At 44.4% G+C, this 23738-nt stretch overlaps 1 protein-coding gene across 2 annotated transcripts in view; it reads left to right on the top strand.

Moving 5' to 3' along the window:
- Window positions 1-1013: 1013 nt before the first annotated feature.
- The window catches only part of PIK3C3 (phosphatidylinositol 3-kinase catalytic subunit type 3), a 127346-nt gene continuing 104621 nt past the window's right edge, over window positions 1014-23738 (top strand). Inside the window, exons 1-6 of one of the 2 annotated variants that reach the window (XM_083402762.1) lie at window positions 1014-1153; window positions 5678-5866; window positions 8441-8584; window positions 11462-11591; window positions 16552-16578; window positions 22812-22898. In XM_083402762.1, coding sequence (XP_083258888.1) covers window positions 1086-1153; window positions 5678-5866; window positions 8441-8584; window positions 11462-11591; window positions 16552-16578; window positions 22812-22898 — 645 coding nt within the window. In that variant the 5' untranslated portion in view covers window positions 1014-1085. The remainder of the gene's footprint in view (window positions 1154-5677; window positions 5867-8440; window positions 8585-11461; window positions 11592-16551; window positions 16579-22811; window positions 22899-23738) is intronic. The other variant, XM_083402763.1, reaches the window with a different exon arrangement.

Here is a 23738-nt window from a genome sequence, read left to right as displayed (position 1 = left end):
TGTTTTTTTCCTGGGGGAACGCAGGGGTATGCACACTCCTAAACATTTTGTGAATCTTTGTATTTTTGTTCATTTACTGTATTTATTTTCCCCAATCCGAACTATACAATGGTGATTTTCTTGAGTCAAAATGAGAGTACCCCTAAACATTTTTTTTTTAGAAAAAAAGCACTGAGGATAGATATTTTCACTACGTAATATATAAAAAAGGGGGACGGGGAGAAGCAGCACGTGAACAAGAGCTAGCAAGCCTTGCCACAAATGCCTAGACGTTAAACACACAATTATATTTTTTAAAATTTGAGATCTTAACTTTTCTATGCCACAGTGGAGCTTTGGAGCTTGCAAAGCACAGGAGTGTACTGTGAATATTTAACTTGCTAAATATTCAGTTTTTCCATGCACATAAAAACTAGCATTATCTATGTATATATATGTATGTATATTAAAATATATTATTATTTAATTATGTTTAAACATTTTACTTACATTATCTGTTTTAAAGCTACTAATAATAATAATTTTATCATTTATACCCCGCCACTCTGGGCGGCTTCCAATGCATATAAACACATTTACTGGGATGGAATGGGTGTGCGGCATAATTTAACACAATATAGTAAAAAGAACAGCAACGATAATATCCATTCTGCTTCATGTACTCCGACGAAAGCTAAGCCCCTCCCACCCAAGTCCCTCAACTTCAACGTTCCCCCTTTTGAGCAGCACGGAAAAGCTTCCCCCATAGGGCGCCGCCATCTTTGCCCCGCCTCGTTCCTCCCTTGGGCGCGGCCATTATTATCATTCTCCTCGTCGTTTTCCGTACGCTGCGCCGCCATCTTTGTTCCGGGCTTTACTGCCCAGCCGCGAAGAGAGCAGGAAACTTCCGGGTAGGCTTCGCTGTGCCCTTTGGAACGCCGGCGGAGGAGGCTCCTGCTCTAATCAGACGGCCGCTCCGAGGCCGGGCGGCTTCTGATTGGAGGAGCGCGGGGGGCGGTCTGTGGGCGGGGCTTCCGAGGAGCCACCAGCTGCTTGGAAAGGAGCAGCAGGGCGAGCGAGGAGGGAGGGATCCCGGAGCAGCCGCCATGGGGGAGGCAGAGAAGTTCTATTATGTTTACAGCTGCGACCTGGACATCAATGTGCAGCTCAAGATGTGAGTGGGAGGGAGGAATGCATGCATCAATCAATCAATCAATCAATGCACATCAATCTGCATGCCTAGAGGCTTGCTTTTTTGGGTGGTGGGCAAGATATATGGGTGTTGTTGGTGGTGGTGGGGTGCAGCCCCATAGGGCAGGCATAGGCAACCTCGGCCCTCCAGATGTTTTGGGACTACAATTCCCATCATCCCTGACCGCTGGTCCTGCTAGCTAGGGATCATGGGAGTTGTAGTCCCCAAACATCTGGAGGGCCCATGTTGCCTCTGCCTGCCATAGGGGCAAGGGGTCATCATCTCAGTGTCAGAGCCCCTGTTTTAGGGAAGCTTTTAATATCTGGTGAATTATTGTCTTTTAATATTTAGCTGGAGGCCGCCCAGTGTATTATTATTATGCAGAAAGCATCAGAAAGCATCAGGTTCAATCCCCAGTGGCACCTCCAGGGAGTGCTGGGAATGTCACCTGCCTGGAACACAGGAGAGGTGCTGCTGCCAGTCCGTGTGGGCAATGCTGAACTGGATAGACCGATAATCCGACTCAGCTCCTTTCTGATGTAGGGAATGGGATGTTTTCGAAGTGAAGATTGCTAATGTTCTGCAATGCATCTTTCTTTCTTTGCTAGTCTGTTTTATTATTGTCATTACATTCAATTAATCGTTGCGATTAATTCGGTATTTGCTTGAGGGCTCCAAAGGTAATGGGAAAGGTAAAGGGACCCCTGACCGTTAGGTCCAGTCGTGTCTGACTCTGGGGTTGCGGTGCTCATCTCGCTTTATTGGCTGAGGGAGCCGGCGTACAGCTTCCAGGTCATGTGGCCAGCATGACTAAGCCGCTTCTGGCGAACCAGAGGAGCGCACGCAAACGCCGTTTACCTTCCCGCCTTAGCGGTACCTATTTATCTACTTGCACTTTGTGCTTTCAAGCTGCTAGGTTGGCAGGAGCAAGGACCGAGCAACGGGAGCTCACCCCGTCGTGGGGATTCGAACCACTGACCTTCTGATCGGCAAGCCCAAGGCTCAGTGGTTTAAACCACAGCGCCGAGAGGCTTGAACTGTAGCAACAGGTATCAGTAGAGGAGCACCTACTTTAAAAGCAGGAGGTCTTGGGTTCAATTCCCAATCGCACCTCCAGGGAGCGCTAGGAACATCCCCTGCCTGAAACCTAGGAGAGGTGCTGCTGCCAGTCCGTGTGGACAATGATGATCTGGATGGGCTCAGTATAATGCTGCTTGCTGTTATAGTGAACGGGACATTTTTGAGGCGAAGGTTCTGCAAGGCATCTTTTTTCCCTTGTCTGTTTTGTTATTATTATTATTAAAATAAATAATTTGTCGGTGCGATTAATTCGACATTTGCTCACAGGCTCCAAATGTACTTTAAAACAGGCTTGAATTGCAGCAAGAGGTATTAGCAGGGCAGCAACCTACCTTGCAAACAGAGGGTCCCAGTGGCATCTTTAAGTAGAGTTGGGAACGTCCCCTACCTGACACCCTAAAGAACTTGCTGCTGTCAGTGTGAGCTATGCAGAGTGACTTCTCCCTTTCCTTTTGAGTCTGAATGCTTTCCCATTTAAAAGCATAATGCCTTGCCCATAGAAATTAGCTTATCAAGAAGGTCAGGCTAGCCAGAACCCTTCCCCTTTAATGCTATTTTTCTACATGCAGGGAGTTCTCGCGCACACCCCGTTCAGACACTGGAGCCATAACCTACGGTCTGAAGCGGAATGGTCTTAGACATAGGCTTGCTACCTTGTCTCTTGCATAAGCCTACTTTAGGCAAGGAACAATTCTCCAGTAGATGGACTTACAGTGAGGGGGAAAAGTACTTGATCCCCTGCTAAATTTGCCCATCCGCCCTCTGACGAAGAAATGACCAGTCCATAATTTTAATGTTAGGTTTTGTACGCAGGTTTTGTACGCAGATGATGCGGCACTTATCTCCTTCTCTTGTGTGGGTCTAAGAAAACTTTTACGAGCTCTTACAGAGTACTGCGAAGCTGAACACCTAATAATAAATTACACTAAATCAAAAATTATGGTGTTCCCCAAGAGAAAACTCCGACATAAATGGAAAATTAATAACCAACCTATTGAGCAAGTAACATCTTTTAGATATCTTGGAATAATTTTTGATGAGAAGGGATCTTGGTGCCATCAGATTAAGAATTCCATTGTAAATGCGCAAAGATCTTTTAGAGCTATCATAAGATTCTTTTACAGAAAAGGAGGTCAATATGTTCCTGCCGCCTCCCAGGTCTTTGTTGCAAAAATACTTCCACAACTGATGTATGGCACCCAGATATTTAATTGCCAAAAACTCAAGTCCCTGGAATCTGTACAAACTAAATTTTACCGCTCCCTACTAGGGTTACCTACCTGTGTCTCCAACACTGCCATTAGGCTGGAGGTAGGTCAACTCCCTATTAATGCCAGGATATGGATCCTGAAGATTCACTTCTGGCTAAAACTCATATTTTTCCCAGTGGGAGTGGCTCCATTGACTTTACTAGACCCGTTCCAGTCTAAATGGAGATTGTCGCTTTATGAAAAATTGAAGGGCCTGGGGCTTTCCCCACAGGAACTTATAGCCGCAGGTTTTGAAAAGGCTAAAATGATGGTGAGCCAGCGAATAGGAGATATAGAGCTTCAGGACCATATGAGCAAGATAGATAAATATCCAGCTATCCAAGATTATGGAAAAGGGTTTAATCTAACCCCATATCTGCTGGATCTACAAATCGCAAAATATAGGCGGGCGTTTACCCTTACCAGATTTGATGTACTGCCATCTGCCTTACTAAAGGGCAGATACGAGGGCACACCCTATGCCGAACGAGTTTGCCCATGTGGTCTGAAGGAGGCGGAAACGGCTTCACATGTGTTGTTACACTGCGACCTCTACGGGGATATCAGGTCACTGTTTATCTCCCCTATCGTTCAGAAATTCCCAGGTCGATCTGAATCTCAGCGGCTGAAAATCCTACTAGGAGATAAAAACCCAGAAGTAACACTGAAAGTGGCCAAGTTTTCTGCGGCCGCGATCAAGCGGAGGGCATTAGTTGTAAAAAAGTAAAAGATCTGACCCTTGGACAAGCCCCCCCCCTTTTTTAAAGTCTACACATATATTGTAGCGCATATATGAGTATATATGTGCGTGTGTGTGGGTGTGTGTGCATATGTGTATTGTTTTTATGTATAATTTTACAACTTTTAATTGACACCATCATTCCCTCGTAAACTACTGTTGTTTTTATGTTTTTTTCTTTTCTTCTGGTCTATGACCGTAATAAACTTATTCATTCATTCAATGTTAGGTTTATTGTAGCTGTGAGAGATAGAATAACAAGAGGAAAACCCCCAGAAGCCCAAAAGACAAAAGTCAGAGATTGATGTGCATTATTATGAGTGAAATACTAAGTATTTGATCACTTTGCAAAAGATGACTTAGTTGTTGTTGTTAATCGTTTAGTCGTGTCCGACTCTTCGTGACTCCATGGACCAGAGCATGCCAGGCACTCCTGTCTTCCACTGCCACCCGCAGTTTGGTCAGACTCATGTTTGTAGCTTCAAGAACACTGTCCAACCATCTCGTCCTCTGTCGTCCCCTTCTCCTTGTGCCCTCCATCTTTCCCAACATCAGGGTCTTTTCCAGGGAGTCTTCTCTTCTCATGGGGTGGCCAAAGTATTGGAGCCTGAGCTTCAGGATCTGTCCTTCCAGTGAGCACTCAGGGCTGATTTCCTTCAGAATGGATAGGTTTGATCTTCTTGCAGTCCATGGGACTCTCAAGAGTCTCCTCCAGCACCAGAATTCAAAAGCATCAACTCTTCAGCGATCAGCCTTCTTTATGGTCCAGCTCTTGCTTCCATACATTACTACTGGGAAAACCATAGCTTTAACTATACGGACCTTTGTCGGCGGGATGACTTAGTACTTGGTTCCAAAACCCTTGTTGGCAATTACAGAGGCCAGATGTTTCTTGTAGGTGGCCCCCAAGTTTGCACACATCTCAGGAGGTAATTTGTCCCACTCCTCTTTGCAGGTCCTCTCCAAGTCAGTGAGATTTTGAGGCTGATGTATAGCTACTCGAACCTTCAGCTCCCTCCAGATTTTCGATGGGGTTAAGGTCTGGAGACTGGCTAGGCCACTCCAGGTCCTTAATGTGCTACTTCTTGAGCAGCTTTGTTGCTTTAGCCGTGTGTTTTGGGTCATTATCATGCTGGAATACCCATCCTCGATCCATTTTCAATGCGCTGGCTGAGGGAAGGAGGTGCTCACCCAAGATTTGACGATACATGGTCCCATCCATCGTCCCTTCGATACGATACAATACGTTGTTATTCTGTCTCTCACAGCTACAATAAACCTACCATTAAAATAATGGACTGCTCATTTCTTCATTAGAGGGCAAACGGGCAAATTTAGCAGGGGATCAAATACTTTCCCCCCCCCCCACTGTATTTACCTCTGGCTGTATGAAAATCTTGTTGCTGTGATCTTTTTCTTTGTTCATTGTTTCCTTAGAGGAAGCTTGGAGGGGAAAAGAGAGCAGAAGAGCTACAAAGCAGTTTTGGAAAATCCCATGCTGAGGTTCTCGGGCTTGTACCAGGAGACCTGTTCCGACTTGTACGTCACCTGCCAGGTCTTTGCAGAGGGCAAACCTCTTGCCCTTCCGGTTCGGACGTCCTACAAAGCTTTTAGCACCAGGTGGAAGTAAGTGCCTTTCGTCTTTCATTTTGGACAGCTGGCTGCCATACCGTATTTTCCGGCGTATAAGACGACTGGGCGTATAAGACGACCCTCCAACTTTTCCAGTTAAAATATAGAGTTTGGGATATACTCGCCGTATAAGACTAGCCCTCTTCCAACGCACACCAAATAAAATTTTTTAAAAACAGTTTCCAGTCCGGCTCGGAAATCCGCTCCACTTCCCAGTGGCTGGGGGCTTCTAGGGCCAATTTTCAAGCGTATTTCTGCTTCATCTGGAGAGCTTGGTGTCCTCTGATTTAATTTGCTCTCGTTTTGTCCTTTGGTGGGGAGTTGCTGCAGGAGCTGCTGCTGTAGCCGGCGTATAAGACGACCCCCGACTTTTGAGAAGATTTTCCTGGGTCGTATACGCCAGAAAATACAGTAACTGACCCTGGGCTAAGCAATGGCTATTAGCCATGATCTCCACTGTCATAATGACATAGGGACATAAGGAAGCCTTGCTGGATCAGTCCAGTGGCCCATTTAGTACAACTTCCTGTTATCACAGTGGCTGACCAGATGCCTGTAAGAAACCTGCAAGCAAGATTTGAGCGGAGGAGCCTTCTTCCCTCCTTTGGTTTCCAGCAATTGGCGTTCAGAAGCCTTATCGCCTTTGACCATTGAGTCAGAAGCATAGCCATCGTTGCTAGTAGCCAGTGATGATAGCCCTCTCCTCTGAATTAGTCTAATCCTCTTTTAAAGTCATCCAAGTTGCTGACCCTCTTATTGTAGGAGCTGTTTGACAGTGGAACAGACGACCCCCCCCCCCCCGTTCATCCAGCCTTTATTGGCATAATTTAGACAATAAGATCATAGACGAGAAAGAGAAAAGTCTTCCATGAAACATTAGTAATGTGAACAAAATAAAACAATAATAAAATTCCTTCCAGTAGCACCTTAGAGACCAACTAAGTATGCACATGAAAGCTCATACCAATAACTAACTTAAAAGGTAAAGGAAAAGGGTCCCCTGACCATTAGGTCCAGTCGTGGCCGACTCTGGGGTTGCGGCGCTCATCTCGCTTTATTGGTCGAGGGAGCTGGCATACAGCTTCTGGGTCATGTGGCCAGCATGACTAAGCCGCTTCTGGTGAACCAGAGCAGCGCACGGAAACGCTGTTTACCTTCCCGCCGGAGTGGTACCTATTTATCTACTTGCACTTTGACGTGCTTTCGAACTGCTAGGTTGACAGGAGCAGGGATCGAGCAACGAGAGCTCACCCCATTGCAGGGATTCGAACCGCCGACCTTCTGCTCGGCAAGTCCTAGGCTTTGTGGTTTAACCCACAGCACCACCCGCGTCCCCAGTAACTAACTTAGTTGGTCTCTAAGGTGCTACTGGAAGGAATTTTTTAATTTTATTTGTTTTGTTTTGTTTTGTTTCAACTATGGCAGACCAACACGGCTACCTATCTGTAATTAGTAATCCAGACATATTAAATACATAAAATGTACAAAAGACTCAGTACAAAAGACTCAGTAGCCACTATTAAGTTAAACTAAGTAGCTTTAGATTTGACTTTAAAAATCTCGGCTAAATATCCTGAAACAATCTCAGTAGTTTCAGGAATATCATCCCTCAGCAGATACTGGGTTACAGATTCTTTGCAAGTAGGTACTTTGAGCTTCAAGGGAGTCGCCAAGAAAGGTCTCTCTCTGAAGAATGTCAAAGACAGGGCATTCAAAAATAAAAAAAATTAAAAAGATAGATTTTTTTCTGGTGTATTCATGGCACAAGAGCAAAGTCTACTCTCGAAGGGTAGTTTTGGGAGCCTAAAAATATATATGACCTGAAAAAAGCGCTTTTGAATCATCCTAGGGGGCTGTTATTGGAGAAACAACACTATGGGGTTATAGCACTGATTGCTTTTATTGATTTAAAAACAAAAAACAACAACAAACCACCTTGAACAGGGCCAGATTTAGGTTTGATGAGGCCCTAAGCTACTGAAGGTAATGGGGCCCTTTATATGTCCAGCTGTCCTTTGTCAACAACAAATTGTCACTGTTTCTATATGCTATGTGGTAGTTTGTGGACCTTATAGGTATCTAAAGCCATTTGCACATGTTGCTTACAACCAGTCCATGCAGAATGTGGGCACCCTATATATAGAAATGAGTGAATCAGTGATATTTTAGGGAGCAGGCTAGCAGGCGGGGCCCATGACTTACATCACAGGAGCCTACACAACACAAAACACTGTTGCTGTATGTAGGTTTTATTTTATTTGTTTTCTATCTTATATTTTGGAAATGTACATCCAGGGTTTTTTCTCCTTTAATTTTTTTTTTGGGCGGGGGCAAGAGAGTAGAGCCCTAAGCTATAGCTTATTTAGCTTATACATAAATCCGGCACTGATGAAAGGTGGTCGGCTTTCCTGCATTGGAGGTCTTTAAACCGAGTTTGAATCGCTTTAATCTGCCATGGATGCTTTAGCTGTGATTCCTGTATTTTAGGGGGTTGGACTAGATGACACTTCCAGCTCCACAATTGTATGGTTTTGTAAGTCCAAACTAATACCCATAATCTCTCCTCAGCTGGAACGAGTGGTTAAAACTGCCGGTCAAGTATCCAGACTTGCCGCGCAATGCCCAAGTGGCATTGACAATTTGGGATGTCTATGGACCTGGCAAAGCCATCCCTGTCGGGGGAACGACTGTGTCGCTCTTCGGAAAGTATGGGTATGTGGCTCGGCTTTCACGTGTTCTGTGCCTTGCAGATTTAAACACTGAAACACATCAAACATTAAAAACAGGGCTGCCTTCAGATGTCTTCTAAAAGTCAGATACAGCCGTACCTTGGATCTCAAATGCCTTGGCTCCTGAACAAATTGGCTCCCGAACAATTGAAACCCAGAAGTGAGTGTTCTGGTATTCAAACAATTTTCAGAAGCCGAATGTCCGACACGGCTTCTGATTAGCTGCAGGAGGTTCCTGCAGCCAATCAGAAGCTGTGCTTTGGTTTTCAAATGTTTTGGAAGTCGAACGGAAGTTCAACTTCCAAGGTACAACTGTAGTTGTTTATTTCCTTGACATCTGATGGGAGGGTGTTCCACAGAGCGGGCGCCACTACCGAGAAGGCCCTCTGCCTGGTTCCCTGTAATTTGGCTTCTCACAATGAGGGAACCACCAGAAGGCCCTCGGCGCTGGACCTCAGTGTCCGGGTAGAACGCTGGGGGTGGAGACACTACTTCAGGTATATTGGACCGAGGCTGTTTAGGGCTTTAAAGGTCAGCACCAACACTTTGAATTGTGGGAGCCAATGTAGGTCTTTCAGGACTGGTGTTATATGGTCTCGGTGGCCACTCCCAGTCACCAGTCTAGCTGCTGCATTCTCTATGAAGCTCGCTGGGTGACCTTGGGCCAGTCAAATACAAATACGATACGATAATCTTTATTGTCATTGTCCCATACAGAACAATGAAATTGAAAAATCTACATAAGACATTCAAAAACCAACAAGCCTGCTATCCCAGGCTGGTTAGCCCCCTAAAAACTCTGATACCCCATTTTAAATACAATATACTCCCATAGAGACTCTTTACACTGTGTTTAAAACCAAAATTGCATTTGGATATAAACTGTTTCTCAGGGGGCTAGTCCTAGTCTTTATAACCCTGTACCTTCTTCCAGGTTACATTTATTGGCATTATGAGTTAAAACATTTCAAAACACTAGGATAAATTTAAAAGGGACAGGAGTGAGGCTGTTGAGGATCACAAGATATTCGATTGTTCTGCTTCACCCTGTTTATTCCCTAAAGGGATGATTCATTAAGAACCCTTCTGGGTAAGATGAAGCTTAGAAAGGGCAGTAACGTCCTTGTCCCTATCCACTAGGAGGAACCTCATTTGGCTTTCTCTCAGAGCCGTGGTTCGCAGGTCCAACATCTTGCTCAGCATCTGTTTGCGGAGTCTGCTGTGCAAAGGGCAGTCCAAAAAGAATATGGTCCAGTGAATATGGTACTCCCTGATTGCAGGCACACACGCGGGCTTGATAAGGAATTTGCAAGTATCTACCTGTGGTCACTGCGGAGGGCATTTAGTCCTGCGAGCATAAAAGCTCTTCGTTGGGAAGGTAGTAGTAGTAGTAATAATAATAATAATAATAATAATAATAATAATAATAATAATAATAAAATTTATTTATGCCCTGCCCTCCCCGGCCAGAGCCGGGCTCAGGGCAGCTAACACCAATAAAATCACAGTAAAAACATAATAGCGGGGAAAGAGAGAGAGAGAAAAAAAAACCCAACAATTTAAAATACAGGTTAAAGTGCAATTTAAAATGCAGCCTCGTTTTAAAATAGCCGATAAATCAAGACCATAAGAGGAGGGAAACATAAGGGTCAGACTGAGTCCAAACCAAAGGCCAGGCGGAACAGCTCTGTCTTGCAGGCCCTGGGGAAAGATGTCAAGTCCCGCAGGGCCCTAGTCTCTTGTGACAGAGCGTTCCACCAAGTCGGGGCCAGTGCTGAAAAGGCCCTGGCCCTAGCTGAGACCAATCTGACCACCTTGCGACCTGAGACCTCCAAAATGTTGTCATTTGTGGACCTTAAGGTCCTTCGCGGGGCATAGGTCTTTTAGGTAATTGGCACAATCCGTAAGAAGTAGTTGGGCCAGCCACTGCCTCTCAGCCTAGCCTACTTCGCACGGTTGTCGTGGGCTTTGAATTAGGAGCACGGAGAACCGTGCTTCAGCTCCTTGTATGATATGATATGATAGCCATGTTCAAATATATAAAAGGATGTCACATAGAGGAGTTTTCTGCTGCTCCAGAGAAGCGGACACGGAGCAATGGATCCAAACTACAAGAAAGAAGATTCCACCTAAACATTAGGAAGAACTTCCTGACAGTAAGAGCTGTTCGACAGTGGAATTTGCTGCCAAGGAGTGTGGTGGAGTCTCCTTCTTTGGAGGTCTTTAAGCAGAGGCTTGACAACCATATGTCAGGAGTGCTCTGATGGTGTTTCCTGCTTGGCAGGGGGTTGGACTCGATGGCCCTTGTAGTCTATTCCAACTCTATGATTCTATGATTCTATGAAAGGTTGAATGTAAATATGATGAATAGTAAGGAAATAACGCATGCGATGATCTGCTGCTGCCGTACCAAATCCTCCGGTGATCTTTCTGCATGTGGGTGTTCTGTCTGTGCTCGTGTGGTAACATAAAGGGACCCCTGACCATTAGGTCCAGTCGTGACTGACTCTGGGGTTGCGGCGCTCATCTCGCTCTATAGGCCGAGGGAGCCGGTGTACAGCTTCCGGGTCATGTGGCCAGCATGACTAAGCCGCTTCTGGCGAACCAGAGCAGCGCACGGAAACGCCGTTTACCTTCCTGCCGGAGCGGTACCGATTTATCTACTTGCACTGTGACGTGCTTTCAAACTGCTGGGTTAGCAGGAGCTGGGACAGAGGAACGGGAGCTCAGCCCGTCACGGGGATTCGAACCGCCGACCTTCTGATCGGCAAGTCCTAGGCTCTGTGGTTTAACCCGCAGCGCCACCCGCGTCCCTTTGCTCACTGTCTGTGCTTGTCCTAAATCTGCACTTTTCTCACAGGATGTTCCGCCAGGGAATGCACGATCTGAAGGTCTGGCCCAACGTGGAGGCAGACGGTTCGGAGCCCACCAAGACCCCTGGGAGGACCAGCAGCACTCTTTCGGAGGATCAAATGAGTCGACTTGCCAAGGTGAGGGGAAGTTCTTGGCTTTTGCTTTTGTGGCGCTAGTCCTCAGCGTCCTGCCATTCTGCAGTGCACTCCCTCCATGTGTGAAAGTATAATTTTAGTGTGATGCACCCTGTATGCCCGATTTTGGAAGGACAGCACAGACAAGAAAAACAAATTCATGCCCTTAATAAGCAAGATGATAGGATTCTTTTGTCGTTGATTGGTGCCTTAATACTTTCATCTTTCAATTACCAGCAATTGTCTCAAACTTTCCTGGAGAGTCTCTTTGTCATTCTGGTTAAATATGTACAGTGATTATCATTAAGTCCCATTATAATGTGATACTGCGCTACATCTTTCCTATCATGTTTCAGTTGCTGTGTTTCTTTTACGCTCCCCTTCTTTCCTTTAAAAACAGTTCCTTTTTCAATTTTAATAAAAGTAGGTGAGGTTGGGGGAGCCTAGCTTCCATGGGAAGTGTTTAATGCCTCCCTCCCTCATTGAATGTTACACGAGAGAGATCTGGGCTTAGCAACCACCCAGACCATTTGTTGTATTGTAGCTCTGGCTGGAGAGTATGTGTGTTTGTTGGGTAGGAAGCTCTGAGCTGTAGTAACTCTAGTCATTCACTTTCCACCCTAGATAAGAAGCTTTGAACTGAAGCAACTCACATTTTTCACCTTCCATCCCGAATCAGAAGTTATGAGCTCCCTTGTCTCTCTTTTTTTTTTATAATAATATTTTATTAAAATTTTCACAAAAAGAAAAAAGAAAATAAAAATAAAAATACAAAAAATAAAAAGCAATTAAAAACAATTCAATCTTTCATAACATATCTTGCATTTGCTTGTTTCTCGGACCTCCCCACACCTCCCCTCTTTGTATTCCAATTCAATTTATATATTCAGCAAATCCTTTCCCTCTTTACCTTTATCTTAATCTTGATCTTAATATATTTTAGCTTTAACTTTCCACCTATTTACATTCCATTTTTGCATATTCTTTTATAACATTATTGCTAAAAAACCCTTAACCTCAATCCAACATCATTCTAACATTCACTAATTTTACAATATTTCTGTAAATAATCTTTAAATTTCTTCCAATCTTCTTCCACCAGCTCTCTTCCCTGGTCTCGGATTCTGCCGGTCATTTCCGCTGATTCCATATAGTCCATCACCTTCATCTGCCATTCTTCCAGCGTGGGTAGTTCTTGTGTCTGTCTCTTACATTCTACCCTGGACAGGAAACTCTGAGCTGTAGTAACTCTCAAGCCACTAGATAAGAAACTTTGAGCTGTAGGAACTCTCCTTATTCCCCTTCCAGTCTGGAAAGGAAGTTCTGAGCTGTAGCAATTCCCTTGTCTCTTACGTTTTACCCTGGACAGGTAGCTCTGAGCTGTAGTAACTCTCTAGCCTCTCACTTTCTACCCTAGATAAGAAACTTTGAGCTGTGGGAATTCTCCTTATTCACCTTCCAGTCTGGAAAGGAAGTTCTGAGCCGTAGTAACACCTTCCACTGTGCACGTTGGGTCTGAGGTCCTAGATCTGGTGCAATGTTTTCCCCTTGCACTCTGGGAGGTGTCGATTCCTGCTTTTGTGACAGTTTGATATCGTTCACTTTTGGCACCAAGTTCAATAGACCTTGTTAAATCTTTTTTCCCCCTTCCTTTTTTCCTTTTTACAAAATATGGATGTCAGATTTCATGGTTTCAAGGCAACTCTCCATGGCTTTGTGCAAATTGAAGTGAATATCTGGAACGGGGCTATAAATATGTCAGTTTGATCTTTTGGAGATTTACCATGGCAATAAACTAACTTGCATTAAAGTTGCACATACCTCTTATAAAGCTAGTTTACCTTGGGATTCTAATACAAAAAAAGAGCATTATAATCCACACATTTCTAGTCGGTAGGTCACTGCGACATTGCCGAGGTTGAACTCAAAAGGAAATGTGTGCGCATCAGCCAGCCAATCCCTGTTACCACTCTGTGCTGGCAGATAGTATTGGAGGAACTGTATAACAAATATAACAATTAGTCTTGGAGGAACTGTAAAATCTAGTAAAAGTATTTTAAGCTGGTTAGGGTGTCTAGCAAAAGTCGATTTTAAAAAAGTAAGTGGCTAGTCCCTTGGTCTTCTTGCAGAGGTGGACTTCACAGCATTTGGGCAATCTCTTCTACGGGAGTAGAGCGAATCAGGACTCTTACAAATTGACTTGTGGAGACCCTTCGCTCTCCTTTCCATGCCAGCATAAATCACGCAACACAAATGCAAAGCTATGTGATTCTTAGTCCAGATTTTGGCAAACTATGACTCCCATTATCCTGGCCATCGGTCTTCTGGAGGGCCTCAGATTCCCCATTCCTGTTAGGTGATGGGTGCCTTTGAAGCACCAAACTGAGTACCACTGCACTTTATGTCTGCCTTGGGTGACATTCTTAGCAGGGTATAAGATTTATAGTTTCACCAGCTGCTGCATTCCTGCGGAGGAAGGTCCCTTCCCTAAAGCAGAATGGAAGTTTTTTTGCTTTGAAAGCGAACCATTTTGCAATGAAAGGGCATCTGGACATCTGGAGAGAACGATGTTGTCAAAAGGAGACGTATGTGACCTTCGGTGTTGACATTCAGACTTTTTAAAAGAATAAGCAACTGGACCAGAACTGGTGACAAGGACTTTGCTTCCTGGAGGACGTTTTCTCTGTCCCGCCCAGTAGATGACTCCTAGTCACAGAAGCAAGTGTGATTTTGGGATTCTCCTTAAGATGTCGCCACAGTCCCTTTTTAAGAGGATGTGCAGTCTATGTGCAGCTGTGCCAGTTGGCTTATGAACAGGAGAGGGAGACAGCAGTCTAGTTACTCTCACATGCTACCAAACTCAGACAGGGTTTGTTTCTGAACTGAGCTAGATGGGCAGGTGGTCTGACATAGGCCACAACAACAACACCATCCATTTATGATCATCATCATCATCTGATACAATTTTTTAATTACATTTTCTGTTTTATAATTTAAAGTACTCATTTTTACATCCTTAAAATATCAGTGACTTCCCTTCTTCTCTTTCCATGGTTCATTTTGCGTATCATAAATCCCTGCATATTTTGCAGAAACTATGCCATTCAGCATTCCATTATTGCATCTATCATAACTTACCGTATTTTTTGCTGTATAAGACTCACTTTTTCCCTCCTAAAAAGTAAGGGGAAATGTGTGTGCGTCTTATGGAGTGAATGCAGGCTGCGCAGCTATCCCAGAAGCCAGAACAGCAAGAGGGATTGCTGCTTTCACTGCGCAGCGATCCCTCTTGCTGTTCTGGCTTCTGAGATTCAGAATATTTTTTTTCTTGTTTTCCTCCTCCAAAAACTAGGTGCGTCTTGTGGTCTGGTGCGTCTTATAGAGCGAAAAATTAACACTGCTGGATTTATCTTAAAGCTGCCAGCATTTTCAGCTGTTCACAGTTATTTTCCATACATTCAATAAACGTTTTCCAATCTTTTCTAAGCATATGTTCTTCTTGTTCTGTATGCTAAGTCTGCAAGCTGTGCATATTCTGTCAACTTAAGTTGGGACCTCTTTGGTTGGGACCTCATCATCATCATCTATTTTCTATGATTCTATTATTCTATTAAGTGTTCGAAACTCAGATATATAAGCTAGGCACCAAATGTCTCCTTAGACCAAGGTTGCAGTCGCCAAAATGGAATGTTTAGTTGCCACTTAAGGGCAAGACAGACAGCTCTAAAGACTTATTCTTCAAATGATGGACAGACTGTGGTTGATTCTCAATTAAACATCTGGCTAGTTCAGAAGACAACCTTGAGCAAGGTTAAGAATTCTGAGACCTTCGATAAGAAAAGTCACTCCCCTCCCCTATAGTATAGTGTATTTTAAAATGGGGTTTTAGAGTTTTTAGGGGTTTTTTAATGTTTTATGTAGTTTTGCAGTAGTTTTTATGTAGTTTTGTGGTAGTTTTATGTAGTTTTTATGTAGTTTTATGTAGTTTTTCAATTTCATTGTTTCGCATAGGACAATGACAATAAAGATATTGTTATTGTTATCATTATCGTTATTGGCCTGTCCCTACCTCTTTTTCTTAATGGTGACATGGACCATTCATAACATAGGGATATTCTTCACAGCTGTGAGCAGGGCAATGGCTTGGGGTAAGTGAAGATGAGCAAAAACAGTTGACTAGGACACCGTTCACTGTTCCTGCTCAGGCTGCACAGGAAAAGCATTTTGGTTCCTCAAGGTTCTGCAGTATTAAAACACTATGATACCATATTGAACAGATGTGGCTTTGTCCAAAGAATTCTGTGAGCTGTAGTTTGGGTGGTGAGACATGTTTGGACATCCATCTCTGTTCCCCGCACAGATATACAGTTTCCAGAGCGGATTAGCAATCAGAGCTCCTGGAGAAGAAAGATTGATTGTTAAACCACTCTGGGAATTGCAGCTGTGGGACAGGAATGGGGGTTTTCTAATAACTCTCAGCACCCTTAACAAACTACACTTCCCATAATTCTTTGGGGGAAGCCGTGACTATATACCACATTTTTCCATGTATAAGATGCCCCCATGTATAAGACGCCCCCTATTTGGGGGGGGGGTCTCCAAATTAAGAAAATAGGGGGAGGATATAACCATGTATAACCGTGTATAAGACAACCCCCAATTTTAAACATTATTTTTTATTAAAAAAACTCCTGGTCTTATACACAAGAAAATATGGTAATTCTTTAAATGGATGTTTGTGAATGTACAGCAGCATCCTATTTTCTCATGCTTTGACCCCCTTCATATCTGGTTGAGCTCTGTTAATTCTGCATTAAGAGTTACGGCAAGATGGAATTCCCTTTTGCCAATTAGGCTGTGATGCAAAATTTCTGAGAAAGCAGAATATTAGATTCCGGTTAATGGTCTAGAGATGGCTGCCCCTTCACAGCTCACAACTAATGAATGGGTCTCTTTAATGTAGGCCTCTGGCAAGGAACATTTGGAGGAAGTAAGTAGCAAGACCAAGAAGCCACGGTTTGCTGGCGCCTGTCTTTGGAAAAAATAAATAAATGCATGTTGCAACTTCTGGGTGACTAACGTCTTAATCACTGGAAAGCTTTCTCCGTGCTGCATATATGATGCTGCAAAACACTGCTCTGAAGCTGCCTTAGTACGTATTAACCCGCCTATGCTTCTAAATGAACTTTATGAATTGCTGTTACGGGTCAGACAGGCCTGGATTTAACCACAGGGCGTTTTGTTTTCTTTCCGAAATGTATTTATTTGCCAATTTATATACGGTTGAGTCATAAGGAAGCTAATGTAAGTGATAAGAACAGTGTGAATTGCTGTGGAAAGTGTTTAGGCTGTTTTTCATAAAAGCATACAGCTGTGTGCAGGGTAGAGCTTGCATCCTTCAAAAGCACCTGAAATGTATGAGATAATAATAATAATAATAATAATAATAATAATAATAATAATTTATACCCCACTCGTCTGGCTGAGTTTCCCTAGCCACTCTGGGCGGTTCCCAATCGAGTGTTAAAAACAATACAGCATTAAATATTAAAAACTTCCCTAAACAGGGCTGCCTTCAGATGTCTTCTAAACGTATTATAGCTGTTTATTTCTTTGACATCTGATGGGAGGGCGTTCCACAGGGCCGGCACCACTACCGAGAAGGCCCTATGTCTGGTTCCCTGTAACCTCACTTCTTGCAATGAGGGAACCGGCAGAAGGCCCTCGGCGCTGGACCTCAGTGTACAGGCTGAACAATGGGGGTGGAGATGTTTCTTCAGGTAGACAGGACCGAGGCTGTTTAGGGCTTTAAAGGTCAGCACCAACACTTCGAATTGTGCTCGGAAAAGTACTGGGAGCCAATGCAGATCTCTCAGGACCGGTGTTATGTGGTCCCAGTGGCCGCTCCCAGTCACCAGTCTAGCTACCGCATTCTGGATTAATTGCAGTTTCCAGGTCACCTTCAAAGGTAACCCCACATAGAGCGTGTTGCAGTAGTCCAAGCGGGAGATAACTAGAGCATGCGCCACTCTGGCGAGACAGTCTGCGGGCAGGTAGGGTCTCAGCCTGCGTACCAGGTGGAGCTGGTAGACAGCTGCCCTGGATACAGATTTGACCTGTGCCTCCATGGACAGCTGTGACTCCAAAATGACTCCCAGGCTGCACACCTGGTCCTTCAGGGGCACACTTACCCCATTCAGGACCAGGGAGTCCTCCACACCCACCCGCCGCCTCTCCCCCAAAACCAGTACTTCTGTCTTGTCAGGATTCAACCTCAATCCGTTAGCCGCCATCCATCCTCAAACCGCCTCCAGGCACTCACACAGGACATTCACCGCCTTCACTGGTTCTTATCCATGGGCAAGGAGTTCCATAGATTGGTGTTTCCACATGAAATGTCATGCTCTTCGTTGTCACAGAACTGGCACGATGTGGCATTGTCTAAAGCAGTGGTTTCCAACCAGTGTGCCGTGGTCAGGGGTGCCACGGGCAACACTGGCCTCTGTCCCTCTTTCCTTCCCTCCTCTGATACCCTCTTGTGTCTCTGCCTCCAAAAGGCTTGCACAGCTGTTTGTTGCAGCAGCCCTAGCTACAAACTCCCCAGGCGAATGATGGCTCTGGGGCTGGCCAGGGGGTGTTTCCCAGGCCCCTGTGGGGCAGTGTGAGGGGGCACCTCTTTTTGGGGCGGGCAGCTCAGAGACCAGGGATGCTGCTGCCCAGAGGACTCCCAAGGAGAGGGGAGAGGAGGCTGAGGGAACACACCACAAGGAAGGGTGTTGGAAAAAGGGTGAGAGACTGCTAGCTCTGCAGGCAAGGGGGGGCATAACTGAGCTCCTGAGCCCCACAGGGGTGCCACAAAAAGAATATAGTTTGTCAAGGGAGCTATGTGTAGAGTATTGCTTTCCTGTATTGCTAGAATATTGCTTAGCAATACTCTACAGCCATGGACCCAAAAAAATTGAAAACCTCTGGTCTAAAGCATAGTGCGTTAGACAATGATTCCAATTTTCTATGTACAGTCATACCTCTAGTTGAATGTGCTTCGGGTTGAGTGCGTTTGAGTTGCGCTCCGTGGCAATACAGCTCCGAGGTTACAGGTTACAGGTACAGTGGTACCTTGGGTTACAGACGCTTCAGGTTACAGACGCTTCAGGTTACAGACTCCATTAACCCAGAAATAGTACCTCGGGTTAAGAACTTTGCTTCAGGATGAGAACAGAAATCCCATGGCGGCAGCGGAAGCCCCATTAGCTAAAGTTGTGTTTCAGGTTAAGAACGGACCTCCAGAATGAATTAAATTCTTAACCCGAGGTACCACTGTATATACAAAAAGAAACAAGATATATTGTATGGGTAATTGTGGTCAGAAAGGTTTGACACTGCAGAGGGATGCTGTTGGTCTGCAGTTGCCCTAATTTATGTAGGGTCTCTCAGATTACTTATGCATCTTCTCCTTTAACTCAGATGACTAGGGGATGTTAAGTAAAATGCAGCAAAACATCAGGATGACAAATACAGCAGTCCCAACATCCTAACTACGGTATCGACGTGAAATAGCGATTGTTGTGTTAAAGGACAATATTCCCCACATTGGGGTCATTCAGACCCAGTCCGCCTTTGATGTCCAATACTCCACCTTCCCGAATTCAGTTTAGCTGAGGTCTGATTGGCCCGAATCTAATTTTCACAACATGGGAAATGGGAGCGGTGCCTGAAACCATGGAGAACAGTCAACCCAGTGCGTCAACTCAATGCGTGTGACACAGGGGGCAGCAGTGCAGTTTTGGTCTACGCTTTTGTGGGTCAGTTGTGACCCCCCCCCCAAAAAAAGAACAACACATAGGAGAGTTAAACAAAGTGGTACCTCCCTTGTCGTTGCTTCCCTGCCATTGGGTTTGTTGCCTCTTATAATAATACGGACTAAAAACTCACACCAGGAGTGGCATGCATGGTTTCTTGACCCGTATGGATTTGTGTTTGCTTCGAGCCTCCTATCCCCAAGTGCGTCTTGTTTCGAGCGATATTATGCTAATGTGTTTCGGCTGTGTGTCCGGGACTGCAAAATCCAGCGGTTGTCAAGCATAATACGTGGTCGCTGGGGCCGAGTTCACTGGGAGTGGGGCATGTGTGTTTCTGTCTCGCACGTTTTGTTGAAATCCTCTGTAGACTGCCTTTGGGTCCGAAGCTACCATGAGAGGGCACCTTGTGAGCTGCAGGCATAGTGGGGGTTTCTTGAGGCTGTTTTGCCCAATTCTCTGAGGCCTTTGGAAGTGTGTATTACTCTTGATTGAGCAAGTAGCCTAGCTGATTCTTGCAGATGAGCTGCATTGTGCAAATTGAACCATCTCATTATATACAATTTCCCCCTAATTCAGTAAATTTTGAGTATTGTTCTACATTAACAAAGCTCTTGAAAACGTAAATGATAAATATTAAAGGTTCAGCCATTGTTCTTAGCAATGAGGACAGTTGAGGTGAAGGTTATATTGCAGCACAGAATTTACTTCCACAAATTATAGATTTGCAAATCTTCATACAGGGTCGATCTCACGCTTTTGTTTTCGACTTGGTGCCTGGGTTATTGGGTGTTTTTTGTTTTGTTTTTGTTTTGCAGAAGGAAAACCTTTACTCTTTAATATTTTTTATTACATTTTCTGTTTCACAATTTCAAATAAACATTTTGCAGACTTTAAAATACCCAATGACTTCCGTTCTTCTCTTCCCCTGGGTCATTTTACATATCTTACATCCCTGCATAGCCATTCAAATCAATTTCCCACTTTTGCATCCATCAAAAATTATTTACACGGTTGAATTTATCTTAATGCTGCCAGCGTTTTCAGCTGCATACTATTATTTTCCATGTATTCAATAAATGTTTTCCAAGCTTCTGCAAAAGGAAAATCTTTAGCTAGGTTGCGATCCAAACCCTATTTGTGGACTGAGAAGACCTATAAGCTAAACAAGGTATAGCTTAGGGCCCCACTCTCTTGGGGGGTCCCAAAAAATTTAAAGGAGAAAAAAAACCTGGATGTACATTTCCAAAATATAAGATAAAAAACAAATAAAATAAAACCTACGTAGAGCAACGGTGTTTTGTGTTGTGTAGGTTCCTATGACGTAAGTAATGGGCCCCGCCTGCTAGCCTGCTCCCTAAAATGTCACTAGTTAGATACCTATTAGGTTCATAAAATACCATATAGCATATATTCAACACACAAAAAACAGCGACAATTTTTTGTTGACAAAAGACAGCTACCTTCAGTAGCTTAGGGCCTAATCAAACTTAAATTCGGTCCTTCACGCATCTTCCACCCACCAGGTATTGCGCCGACGCAACGCATGATTCACCTATGAAGCTAACTTAGCTGCCTTTAAAACGTCAATAAGGGCAAGAACTGTGTCAAAGCCCACTCTTTGCGAGAGTTAAAGGAAGCCTCAGATTCAGAGATTGTAGACACAGCGTGGGTTTACCTTTCTGAATCTCGCAAAAGGATATTTCTTCTCCAGCTGCTGGAGAAGACCCATGGATGTGGCTCAACTGAGATGGTTGAGGCTCACTTTCCCTGCCATTTTAATTTATGCCCAGGGACCAGTTCACTGCAAGTAATATTGGGCTTTATCCAACATAGTGCTCAGGTGAATGTTGCATCAGCACAAACATTTATCCATGCAGAACAGAATGTTTTCCTCCATCTGCTCCCCATGCACCCCCTAAATCTGTGCTGGGAGTTCCTGGAGATCTGGAGACGACATAGAGCATGCACAGGGGGCAGGAGGGAGAAAAATCCTCTTGCACCCGTGCTAATTAATAATAATAATAATAATAATAATAATAATAATAATTTGTTTATACCCTGCCCTTCCCGGTTCAGAAAACCGGGCTCAGGGCGGCTAACAACAAATTTGAAACACTTAATTGATGCAACAAAAAAAGCATAAAATACAGTATAAAACGGAAATAACAATAAATTCAGAATTCAAAAATCAATTTATGGGGGAAATCCATCCAATAAACATTAGATGTTCACCAGGGCTACCTGGCTAAGTTAGTCCTATTTGGGCCAGCGAGGAGGCCAGGGGAGAATTAGCTGTGGGGTCTCAGAGCGGGTGATCTTCATAAAAAGGGGAGGGAGGGGAAGAAAAGGGAAATAAAAGATCAGGCTGAATTCAAATTAAAGGCCAGGCAGAATAGCTCTGTCTTACAGGCCCTGCGGAAGGAAGTTAAATCCTGCAGGGCCCTGGTCTCATGGGGCAGAGCATTACACCAGGTCGGAGCCATCACTGAGAAGACCCTGGCCCTGGTGGAGGATAATCTGACTTCCTTAGGGCCCGGGACCTCTAAGCTATGATTATTCATGGACTATGCAATGATTTAATCTATGCAATGTTTTAATTGAATACTATCCCTATGACTCCTGACATCACCAATGTTGGCTGCGTCCACACAACAGTTTATTCCATTCCCCCCAGCTGTTGGTTTCAGCATTGTATTTGAGGTTTCACACCGCAGGGAAGCTACTCCTGGGAATATGTTCCACAAGTTTAGCACTCATTTCTGTTTGCAAGTTTGCAAGCAGGTTGTTTCCTGGAAGTGCTCAACTTCTCTTGTGTTCTGCCATATTTGCAGAAGTTGGCTGGTGTGTTGTGTGAAAGCTCAGCTGAGATGCGGAAATCGACAGAGAAATGTCAGAGTAATGGAACGAACTGCCATCTCAATGCAGCCTTGGTGCTCTGTAACGAACAATTTGGGAATGCTTCCCCCACCTCCAGTCTCATGGATTCCAGAAAGAGATCGAGCATGCAAAGTTGCAATGCTAAGCACACTTTCTGTGCAGTAATTAATTCTTGGGGAAACATGCTTGGAATTCCACTGAGCACCTCTCCCATCAAAGCCCTTGGGACTGAACACTGTTTTTTAAGGTGGATTGTGACCTTTCTGAATAGGTTAACTATCTCTCCCCCCCCAGCTCCTTTGATTAACATGCTCTGAATTTTGGGAACATGCTGGCTGTCATAAAGGCAGCTGAACTGTTTTGCCGAGGCTTGAAATACATGCCATGTATATTTAGTTTAAAGCAATTTTCGGTTGTCTTCAAAACAACCAATTCCTGCGTTGCAGGGAGTTGGACTGGATGACTTTTGGAAATCCCTTCCAACTCTACGATTCTGTGATCAGAATTCAGAATGACTCCTCTCTCTTTCTCTTTCCACCCATGGCAGCTCACCAAATCTCACCGACAAGGCCACATGGTCAAAGTCGACTGGCTGGACAGACTGACCTTTCGGGAGATCGAGATGATCAATGAGGTAGGTCATAAGGGGGCACTGAGTTTCTAATGAGCTTTCGAGCCTTGCTGATGCAAAAACCTCGGCGCACCAGGATGTCTGTAATTCAGGGGGTGCACCCGCAAATGTTTAGGGTGTTTCTCTTCCTTAATTTATAGCTTGTATCTAATAAAGTTTGACACGACCTTTCGTTTGGCAGTGCCTGGCAAGGTGCTTAGCCCAGCCCAGCCCAGCTTTTTGCAACCTCGCAATATGGGGGAGTTAGAGCAATAAGATAATGAGATAAAGCAATTTTAAAACAACAGGATGCAGCACTAGAGGAAGCCCTTTAAAAAGTTTAAAAATAAAATGGAAGAGAGGGATAAAAACAAGGGCTGGGGGTTGATTATAGAGCCGAAAACTGCAACTCTGATGATTAGGGTGTTAAATTAAAGACTCAGCCCTCCGGACTCTGAGGTTTCTCACTTCAAAGGCTGGAAATGGATCTGTTTCTGTGCACAAATATAGGATGGGGGACACCTGGCTTACTAGCAGTACATGTGAAAAGAATCTAGGGGTCTGGGTGGACCACAAGCTTAACATGAGTCAACAGTGTGATGCAGCAGCAAAAAAGCTAATGTGATTCTAGGCTGCACCAATGGAAGTCTAGTGTCCAGATCAAGGGATGTGATAGTACCACTCTTAGTCAGACCATACTTGGAATACTGTGTCCAGTTCTGAGTGCCACAATTTAAGAAGGATATTGACAAGCTGGAACGTGTGCAGAGCAGGGCAACCAAGATGATCGAGGGTCTGGAAACTGAGCCTGATGAGGAAAGGTTGAAGGAGCTGGGTATGTTTAGCCTGGAAAAGAGGAGACAC

This window comes from Podarcis tiliguerta, assembly GCF_965153285.1.
Source record: "Podarcis tiliguerta genome assembly, chromosome: 11".
NCBI lineage: Eukaryota > Metazoa > Chordata > Lepidosauria > Squamata > Lacertidae > Podarcis > Podarcis tiliguerta.
This window is presented reverse-complemented; position numbering and strand designations above follow the sequence as displayed.